Consider the following 11,042-nt stretch of genomic DNA (forward strand, 5'->3'; position numbering starts at 1 on the left):
CTGTCAGAATAATTTAGATACATCCTGATATTAGTCTATTATTAACACTCTTGTTTTCATTTGTGGAGCATAAGCAGGTCACACTTTACAAACAGACAATATTTTGACTGTCAGAATCACTAAGCTGATATCTACTCTCATTAATGCAGAAATTACAATCCATAAACACAAACAGCCAAATGCTTTTATTTCTCTTTCACTGTTTTTGAGCTTTAATCTATCCAAGTTTCCTATTTTGTCCTATAATTTCCTTACTTGGGGACATTTAGAGGACAGACATGAATGTTTCTTATAAAAAAGACTCAGACTCATATAAATTAGAGGCACGCTGTGACCAGCACCTGGAAAGCAAAGATTAGCATCAATTTAGAATATATGTTATTGATATCGGTGTGTTTTATGGGCTCATTTTCTTCTTGTAAAGCATATTGAGACTTTGGGGAGTTCACATTTAAATAAAGTATTAATTACTTCATTAATTTACTTTCTTTGGTGCTGAAAATGTGGCTTTGGTCCAAACTTTAATGGGCTTCCAAAAGGCATTACATTTACACTTTGTGTATTTTCTGAATCCTTGCTATCATGAAGTCTTCTGAAGGTAACCGTTTAAATGCTGCAACACAGAACAAAACCAAAAAACTACATTGTTTAAAACTAGAAAGCTTTCCATGTGTAAAGATTTTTTGCTTATTTAGGTTTGTTTGCTGAGGTGTCAGGCATTCCAGTATATGTGCACAAATTCAATAGGTGCAGGTGTGGAATTAAGCAGCAACCAGGTGTTCGAGAGTTTGTGGATTTGTATGTTTTTACAGGTAACTGCTGCTAAAGTGGATCTGACAGTTCCTGGTGGTGGGGGTGGGCTGTGACAAGGAGGGATTGACCCTCTTATCAGTGATCACTTTCAAAGAAATAATATGCACACAACCCCACCTCTTGACTGACAGCTTCAGTTAACTGAGCAAACACAAATATAAAGTCATTTTTCTGCCACTTTGTAACTCAGCATAACTCAGTTAACCGGAGCTGTCAGTCAGGAAGGTTGTGTGTGTGCCGTTGCTGTTAGAGTGACCATCAAAAGGCCAGTTCCTCCCTTGGTTTCCGGCCCGTAACTGTCAAAAGTCAGTCAGTCAATTAGCACAAGCAGCACTTCAGTTTCTAAAGCAGAAGCTCTTGCATGCTTGTGGGGCTGATTTATGTGCTTACATGCTTTTTTCTTCTACATGCAGCGATGCATGTGTGTATAGCACTATAGTTTCAGTACAATATAGGCTTAACACACACAAAAATCAGGCAAATAAAGGAGATGGAGTATTTTATTTTTATGTATTTATTTTGCAAGCAGAAAGCAATCCAACCGGTGGCAATTAAGTGGTCTGCCTGTAAGAGAAACAGGCAGAACTAAGTTAGCGGTCAAGCTTGTAACACCTGCAACACCTGCAGAACAATCCTGCACAAGTACAACAGATATCATAAAGATTTAACAAATAACTCGTGGAGTTTGATTTGTCTTGTACACAAAGTAAAGACTAAAATGTGTGTAACAGATTAAAAATCTTCATTATTGGTATCAACTGTGTTATCTTCCCCAGAAATGTCAGTTTCCAGAAATTAAAAGTAATTTATAGCCCGAAAAAGTGATTAACAACAAACTCAAGCCAAGATTTCTTTTTTTTTTTAAAGAGAGCAAAAAAGAAAAAGAATCCGATGCCTATTCCGAAGTATTACCCTGGATCCTGTCAGGGAAAAACTGACACAGGCACATTTCACAGTGAATGGCACTTCTCTTCCACCACACTGGTCAGATCACTCAGAGCAACATAACAGTACACATCTACCAGGCCTCCTCTGATCTCTCCCAGGAAGGAGACAACACTTTCATATCAATACCCTGTCATCTCACAATGTGGCATCTTCCCCTTTGAAGGTACAGTAGCGTTGTTACTGTTGCTCAGATGTGAAACTCTTTCTTAGCTTTTATCATCCTGTTTTTTGGGCAAGGAGGAGAGTAGTGGGAGATGAAGGAAACAATTTCTTTTTAACTTGGACCCACCAAAGTGGAAAGAAACAGCGTGTTGACAGGTGTGTGAAAGGAGTGCTGCTGGGTCAACTGGGGAACTTCAGAGACCAGTTTAGAAGGCTTAACAAAAGTCTCTCAAAAGAGTGGGCTAGTCTTTCTGGCAGAAGAGCAACTACACTCATGTACCAATCAGAAGTTAGCACTGAAGGCTAGTTTCTAAGAATAGCTGATTTATTTATGTATTTATTTTTTTTACCAAAGATTACTATTTGAGAAAAAAAAACATGCTGGTGCCAGAAGAGACAGAAGCCGGAGAGATTTACTCCTTGTCCTGAATTACCAGCCAGCTGTAAACTACAAGTCCCATTCCACAGCAGGAGGATCACTCCTCCCATTAGCCTTGGCAAAGAGCCGACCACAAATGTGGGAGCCGTGGTCGTCGGGAGGCCCGGTTAGGACGAGACCCTCTGTCACTCACTGCGACACTTGTCATAAAATCATTGTATTGCCATCAATCCGGGGACCTAACCACCACCACAGCAGATGGAGGCCCAGCAGGAAGACAGGGGGCCGTGCCCTGAGCCTCAGCCCCACACAGAGTGCACACGGCAGGAGTAAGCAGGGCCACAACTACAGGGGAGCCCCAGACCTTAAACTGGACCTCCCGTGGATACACCTCTGGATTGAGTCCTAATGTTGTCCTTGATTAATTACAGACAAATGCAAGTGAGGGAAAAACAGGCTCGCTTTTAACTTCAGTCAGATCAGACACCTATTTAAAAACATATCAGATCATCAGCGATTAGTCTGGATCACAATTGTAGATATTAGGAAATACATCAAGGTCTAAACAGTGGCCACACAGAGCCCTCACAAATTTTAACACGAAAACAGTGATAAACGCGGTGAGCAAAGAATAAACATGCCTTGCCTCCCCTGAATAAGGATATGTAATGATATTCATAAAGAGACCACCTACTGAGAGTGCAGAAAAAACTGTTCCTTAGCAACAACATACACACTCTTACAAGCCATATCTTGGGAAATTTTGACCGGATTGGGATGCAAACAACAGAAAACCTTTAACTAGGCCATGTTATGAGACAGCTCCCTATGGATGAGTATCTCAGTGTCTCGCCTGGCACAAATCTTCCCCCAAAATGATACATATTGCATATCAACAAAAGACAGTAAAGAGAAAAGAGCCAGCTCGTGGTATTTTTGCAAAATCAAAATCTCGGCCTGTTTTTAGTCCCGTTCAATTTTTACTTGAGCGATTACAAATCATACCATTAACGTTCCAACATCCATTATGACTAAATGTCAAAAAGAACAAAAGTACCTTTTTGAGCTAGCTTTAAAAGAAAAAAAAAAATCACACATGATAATTTTACAAGTTGTCACACAACGGACACTTTGTGCTCTCAAATGGTCACAAAGTGGTCAGCCACACTTTTTAAGCCCTGTTCTCCCTCAATCACTCGGAATCAGTTTCATATCATCAGCTGAACGCCGCAAATGTCGCATTTGGTGTAGAAATGAGAGAGGAAATCTATTCAATGCAAGTGAAAGTACGAAACTCCAAAGCCTATGAGGAATTGAAAGCTTCTTTTTGTTTTGTTTTTTCCCACTTTTTTCTTTTTCTGGCAATACTAAATTCTTAAGCATAGTTCTATTAGCCTCTTTATCCAAATATATTACAGCCCAATAATAAGTGATGTTTGTTTGTCCCCGTCATTAATTGCAGTTAATCAAAGACAGCAGATGACTTAAAAGCACCACTTAGCAAAGAGCTGGAAGAGGTCAACAGACAAAACACTTTCCTCTGGGAGCAGGGCTTCCAGGAAAAAAGAAAAAAGAAACGATAAATTATTTTTAAATGCACAACATAATAGATCACCACCCCCAATGTATTAATTAGCACCTCACTACTATTATCTGGTCTCCAAATCAACACACTAAAGTGAAAAATGCAAGCATTCGGATTCTTTAATTTCCTTCCTCAAAGTGAAGAATATTCGCAGAGATAACTGAATCCAAAGCTGCTCCCATAACTCTAATCTGCAGCATTTTTTTTCTTTATCAGCCACTGACTGGCGTCTGAAAAGTTGATCTGTGCACACATTGCTTCACTGCAGTTGAGTAGAAAGGCTTCATTGCCCTCTTGTGGTAAAGAGATGAAATTCATCTTGTAAGTGTCGCTTTCAACAGGACTTCCATGAACCTCACAAAAGCTGCTATGTTATGTGATTTTTGGCACATGGAAGACATGAACTGGGGGAAACTAGGGAGAGGTTTCTGTTCATTCGTGTTCTTCTGTACCTGGGGGCTGTAAGGCTGACGGCGGGTTTTGCAAATGCAGAAGGTCCAGCGACGTGGCCACCTGAAGGGACGTTGTGAGGCTGGTCGACGGGCAGACTCTGAGAGACAAGGAACAGACTTATTCACAGCATATTAATATCTCCTGACAGTCTAAGAAAACTGATAACAGTCTGATGTCTTTATGTTAAGGTAGGGGTGTCAAACATAGGGCCCGGGGGCCAGTATCAGCCCTTCAAAGACTCCAATGAGGCCCAGTATTTTGTAACAGTATTTTCATAACCTTTAAAGCTTTTCCTATTGATAAAGATCCTCACCCCCTGCCATCCACGCCACACCAAAGTACAAGAATATTTTCTCTGAATTAATTAAAACTTCATAGTCTCAATTACAGGATACTAACTTACTAAGCAGTGATTTACCAAAACCTTTAAATGTTTTTCATGTAGTTTCACCGGTCAGGCCAACTTGCTTAAGTCAGTTTGACACTCCTGGGTTAAGGTAATGTACAATACTACTACAGATTCTAGTAAGTGACATGGCTGAGTGTCTAATCCACCTTAAAACCAATTTTTTTTTTGACTTTTTTACCACTTAAGAAAGCAAAACAAAAAAAGAAAACCAATCTAACATCCAAGACAAGCAATTTGGATGGATGATTGAGCAAACCTTGTCATCTTTGAATTTTTTGGATGGTGTCTCAGATCTATGGAGTAGTTTTCTCTTTGTCGTGCCCTGTTTGTCAGCGCTGACAGGTGAGACGAGACGAGGCGGCTCAGTTTCAGAGGTTTGGAGAGCTTTCTGCTGTGGCTCATAAATGAGGTCTTCCCTCCTTAGGCATGCGACTGATAAGGACATCCCTTCATCATATATGTTAGAGCTCCTGGCCAGGCTGTTGACTGCAACAAAATAAAAACACATTTTATAATTTCAGGAATTACTTTTTTCTAATTAAAAAAAAAGAAAAACTTACTGATATTAGTGAAAGTTTTGAAGCTGCGCTCTAGATTTTCTTTACATCTTTCAGAGTATTTCCCATTTAAGACAAGTCCAATGAGCCACATTGTGCTCTGTCCATCTCTAAACCAGACAGAAAAACAGGCACGAGTTAGCAAAGACAACGCTACTCGTAAACACGGTTTAAACGTAACCAGAACATCGCTTGTGTTTACTTTTTATTCGCTGTTCTGAGCCCAGGAAAGGCGTGTGGGTGAACATGGGCCAAGGAGACCGGCTCATTTCTCTCCAAAGCTGACACCAGTAATCTGATTTTCGACTCCACGAGGCCAATCCTGCCAGAGCGAACAACACAGAGTTTTCAGAAAGAGGACAGCGCTACAGCAGTCAGGAATGAAATATTAAACAGTTTTCAGCCTTTAAGAGAAGTGCTGGAACACATAAGAAGGATTCATACCCAAAGTCATGAGATGTTCCAGTTTTGCTTTGCGCTATGTACTCACCATTCGAGACGCTTCTCTTCTGTAGTATAAGATGCTTCCAACACAGCGTAGTGCCTTGAAACATGAGACAGAACAATGGCGATAGGCTCCACACATGCTGGAATCGTACATTAATCATGCTTCCTGTTTTTGAAGCTGATTGACTGTCTAATCAATATTTAAAGCAAGTCAGGCAGTGTAACAGGACAGTGGGTAACAACGCTGTACACATAACAGAGAGAATACTGACGCACTGATGATTTCCCCTTTACTGCACTCGGTGTAGGCCTTGCAACAAACAAGCAAAACCACACTTTAAAGCAACAGCTGATGATTACACCATTAACCTTTTATTTGCCATTTTATTAAGTAACCCAGAAGATCAGAACACACGGTGAATTTATTCAGACAGGACGATGTAAGTGCAGCAGAAATGATAGAAGCTACAGATTCCACAAGAGTTTAGAGAAAGCATTAAAGAATCAGAGAATATCAGGAGCTCAAAAATGACTCAAACCGTCCAGCAGCTCATATAGCGATGAATAAATGAGAAACTACTACAAATACCCCAACAGGTTTCAGTTTATATTTGAATCATGGACAGAAAACAGCAAAATCTGTTCAACAAACCCACCATTATGCAAATGTATGTCTGAAGCAGCATACCAAGCGTTTAGAAAGCAAACAAATAATTTAAAATCCCCACAAAAACTGACAGACGATCCGCTTCCTACAAATTACTCAAACAGACTTCACTGAACGCGTTTCAATTCATGACAGCAAACAGCCAAACTTGTCCAACCACAGTTCAGTAAAGTCAGGTACAAAAGTAAATTCGTCACAGTATCAGGCAAAAGCTGATCCACTTTTTACATTTAACCAATCAGGTTTCCTGTATATAAATTGAATAACAGCAGTGCATTTTCTGTACAATCATCGTACAGTCGGCATCCCAGACATTTTCAAAAAAGAATAACATAAGACAGCCCGGCTTAACCACCCACTTTAAATTTACACAATACATAGAGTAAGATTACAATGTGTGCACAAAACATTCTTATTTTGCCCTTTATATACAGTAAAGATACTAAAATGTAAATAGCTGTTAATTTCCATCCATTCGCTTATCCTTTTCAGGGTCGTGGGGGGCGCTGGAGCCTATCCCAGCTGTCATAGGGCGAAAGGCGGGGTACACCCAGGACAGGTCGCCAGTCTGTCGCAGGGCCAACACACAGGGACAGACAACCATTCATACTCACATTCACACCTAGTGGCAATTTGGATTATTCAATTAACCTATCTTTGGACGGTGGGAGGAAGCCGGAGTACCCGGAGAGAACATGCAAACTCCACACAGAAAGACCCCGGCCTGATGGTGGAATTGAACTCAGGACCTTCTTGCTGTGCGACAACAGTGCTAACCACCGTGCCACCGTGCTGCCCTTAGCTGTTAATTTCATTTAATTTATTAATATTACAATTTAAAAAGTCAAACATCATCAAATACAACGCTCTTTTCTTTGTCAAAGTACAAATGAACAATCAGAAGACACGAGTGCAAAACATCGATGTGTGGTAAAATATAAGGAAATTGGGGAAGACAGTTGTGTTCTGTGTGTGGCAATGTCGATTTTCATCTTTACATGTCTTAATACATACTGGTACTTTTTGAAAAAGTCAGTTGGTTCAAAGAGTTCAGACCACTTTGCTTTTTTCTGCTCTATTTCCAGGCAGATGGCGTGACCTGTGGATGAGGAAGGAAATAGAAGTGGTTAGAGTCCAGGTATAATTAAACCCCCTCGCTTTGCTTACAGAAGAACATCCCCGATGTTGTGAGTGAAACAGTCTGAACAGTTCAACTCAACTCAGTGAACAGTTTCTTCACATTGGAGCAAACAGAAAGGTTCAAAGACTGTTAAATTACGCTTGTATTTATGGCGCTTATAATCTCTAACCTCGATGAATCTCCTCATTCAAGATGGCAAACGTGGACCGAGAAACACTGACTGAGGTGTTCTGCTGCGGGTACGCTGGGGTGATGATGGGCATTAGGTGATAGCGGTCACATCGATTGACCTGGAAATGCAGAAGCATGTTTTACTTGTGCTTTTTGAAAATGTTCATTTATTAAACGTCTGGTGGTGGTGACTCCACCAGATTTTTTTTTAGCTGGGCATACCTTGGTATCCCAAAAAGGAAGGTTGTAGGTGCATTTTTCTACTTCTATCAAGCGGATTGGGATCGGCCACACCCTGAGACAAAACATATGAGAGTTTCACGGCAGCTGATCCTTGTTTGCATTGGGTGTTGACACTTTTTTTTTTCATCAATGAAATGAGGAAAAAGTGAGACAACTCACCACATGGAGAAGATCTTGAAGAATTTTATCACCAGGGTAGAAGCGGTAGCATTTGGGTACACCTGACAAATCCTGGCTACCATTATGGCCCACGATACACCGCCCAAGAAGCCCAGCTTGTTGGAGTAAATGTTACGCTCTGAAGGGAAACAACAGAGAACATTAGACTTCAGCATCTATATTATTATCTCAAAGCACCCTTTAGGTATTTGATAAGACTTTTATAGTTTGCATTGCTGCTGCTTCCTAATTCTCCTGCTAATTCCTAATACTCAAATTGGTACTTGGACAGGTACTAGTCACTGTGTCACTAAACAATAAATCATGACTTATTTTTCGGCCTGTGGACAGAAGACTATGTCAAAATACTAACAGATGTGTCAGGAGGTAAACTACTCAAGGTCTACATTTTTTATTTCAGAATGTAAGGCGCGTGCTCGAATGAAATGCCAACATGGCTTAACAATATGAATATAAATGTGTAATTATCTTGCAAGTTGAAAGTTCGACTCACGTTTGGCCCATAGTTTGATGGCTCTCAAAGCAACCCTAAAGTTGAGAACATTGGGTACCAGCCTGAGAATCTCTTCTGTAACTCTGTAGCCTACAGACAAGAAATAAAAGTAGAATTTTGTTTTATTTATTTATTTTTTAAGGGGGGAGGCCAAGAAGATCTGTCAGGTGCTAATTAGCAATTTAATTACCAAATTTTAATCTGACACTTACCGTTGAAACTTCTGACACAGCGTGCATCTACGACGTTCTTCACTATGCTGTTATTGAGGAGGTCAAGGTTATCAGGAACGCTCCTCTGAGGCAGCAGAGCAAAGACTAAGTCAATCTTTTAAGTAAGACAAACACAAAAACATGATTAAGACAGATACAAAAACACTGAATCATCCTGCATTATTAAAAAATTTGCTCTCTAAACAAATTACCTGTATCCCTTCCCAGGACAGTGTGATGACCGGGACGTAAGCCTCTTCGATGGCCTGAGGACAATGATACCGTCAGCTTGCACAAAATAGCAAAATGTCATTCAACTTTTGTACAGTGACTCAGTGATGTGACTGACCTGTATGTCTTTGACCTCCTTCTGAGCTTTCAGCTTTGCAAAGAAGGAGGTGAAGAAGGCTTTTCTCTCAAGGAATCCAGGTCCAACACACAGAGCATCAATATCAGCACCTGTCAAAATGCCACTATTTCAGATAAAAGCAAAGCCAGGGAAAGAGCTAACTACTGTCCTTTCACCATGTTCTTACAGAAAGTTAGCACTGAAAGATGCCGTATAATCACAAAGACGTGCAATGTTTAATTGCACAACAACATTAAATAATGTCTGGGTAATTACCCTTTGAGTGAACTCCCAGATGATACGAGCCAAATGGGAAGATCTTGCCTCCAACTTTTTCTGTAACCACTTTAGGTACATTCTAAAAATCAAATGACATTACCTATCAAAATCAACCCTGTGCAACTCTCTTTGTTTTTCAGATTTGGAGATTCTTTTTTAAAAAAATGCTAGATAAATTCTTACCATTTCTATGCACATTTCTTTGAGCCAATCCCTAAAGAGGGACTCCAGTCTTTTAACAACCCTTTCTCTGCAGATGAAACAGAGCATTTTTAAATTTCTCCGAAGTGAGGGGTGCTATGCAGTCAACTGCTTGCACTGACTCTTTCTCAAGGTGATGCAACATTAAAAAGGGCTGGAAAAACTATGTATAATACCTGTTCTCCAACTCTAAGTTGTTTTCATATACATTGTAGGACTTCATAGTGTCTAACAGTTTTCTGGTCTGGATCAAGTTTTCCTCTTCAGGTAGATCCTCGCTGATTGGACCAGTGAGCCCATAGGTCCTTGGCATGTCTGACCACGTGGGAGCTTGGCCCCTGTTTGGAGTAAAAGGAAAAAGCTAGTGTACTAATGGGAAACCTTAAAAATAAATAACATTATGAAAAAACTAACAATATGCATAAAATGTACTTGCGCCAACTATTTTGTTTCGAAATTTTAAATATGATTCCTTTTAATCCCATAACAAATCCGTAACCATAACAAAGACCGGATAGCAGTGATATATGTGTTTTAGCTAGCTAAATTGCTGAAAAAGCAGCAAAAAAAAGGGGGGACGCAAGTACTTACAGAAACATTGTTGCACTTGTTTCTTTAGTTGAGTCAGGTATATCTTGCTTGCTTGCTTTCTCAAATCAAAACAGCGCTAATAATAACACGCTCCTTGAACATTCCATGTTCAGCAATGAAGGTGAGCCGCAGAAGAACAGTGACACGTGACGTGAGCCCCAGGTATGTATGCTTTTAAAGCTGCATTAAAGTGCACACGAAACACGACAAGTATCAAGGGTAATTTACACAAAAAACACTGTAATAGATAAACAGTAATAATTTAACTCTGTCCGTGAAGCTGGATTTAAGAAATAAGCGTACAAACCTAAAGTTTTTTGAACAGGTTTAGCGCCCTCTTGTGTCAGTACAGAAAGTGACCTCACTGGGTTGGTTGCTGCTTATGGAGTAACATTAGTTATTAGCTAAGCTAACTAATAACAGAACCGTTACTGAGTGGAAAAGAAGGCTGTTATAAATAAAAACAGCCTAAGAGAATCCATTTTATTACCCCTGGCTGCAACAATTTTTTTTGTTAAAAAATAAATAAACAAATAAACAAATAAACAAATAAAGGATCAATATAAAATGTTTGAATTTGATATTTAAATATAAGCAAAATATTTGTCTATTACCTGTGGTATTACATAAAAATATTACTTTATTTCAAACGAAGCTCGTTGCTTTGAATACCATTAAGTGTTTAACTATGCATATAACTTATGCAATAAGTCTGAATTAATGAATTAATTGTTAGTTAGTGTGCTTCATTATTATAAGGTT

General features: G+C 39.6%; 1 protein-coding gene across 4 annotated transcripts; it reads right to left on the reverse strand.

The window, feature by feature from the left end:
* Positions 1-1,316: 1,316 nt before the first annotated feature.
* LOC309689459 (poly(A) polymerase type 3-like) lies at positions 1,317-10,884 on the reverse strand. Of its 4 annotated transcripts, none has more exons than XM_082505875.1 (18): positions 10,281-10,884; positions 9,866-10,027; positions 9,672-9,738; positions 9,486-9,567; positions 9,210-9,319; positions 9,073-9,126; positions 8,861-8,975; positions 8,649-8,738; positions 8,135-8,273; positions 7,955-8,027; positions 7,731-7,851; positions 7,435-7,519; positions 5,797-5,850; positions 5,509-5,628; positions 5,310-5,416; positions 5,006-5,235; positions 4,340-4,437; positions 1,317-1,377 (listed from the first exon to the last, which is right to left on the reverse strand). In XM_082505875.1, exons 1-18 carry the CDS (start codon positions 10,286-10,288, stop codon positions 1,365-1,367), a joined length of 1,728 nt encoding a protein of 575 aa, XP_082362001.1. In that variant the 5' UTR covers positions 10,289-10,884; the 3' UTR covers positions 1,317-1,364. The 4 variants fall into 4 exon arrangements, with proteins under 4 accessions (XP_082362001.1, XP_082361999.1, XP_082362000.1 ...); XM_082505873.1 differs by lacking the exon at positions 1,317-1,377 and having other exon boundaries at positions 3,818-4,437; positions 10,281-10,460; positions 10,588-10,884; XM_082505874.1 differs by lacking the exon at positions 1,317-1,377 and having other exon boundaries at positions 3,818-4,437; positions 8,861-8,945.
* Between the last annotated feature and the right edge of the window lie 158 nt (positions 10,885-11,042).

The sequence above is a fragment of the Aulonocara stuartgranti genome (assembly GCF_965226115.1).
Source record: "Aulonocara stuartgranti genome assembly, chromosome: 15".
NCBI classification, from domain to species: Eukaryota; Metazoa; Chordata; class Actinopteri; order Cichliformes; family Cichlidae; genus Aulonocara; species Aulonocara stuartgranti.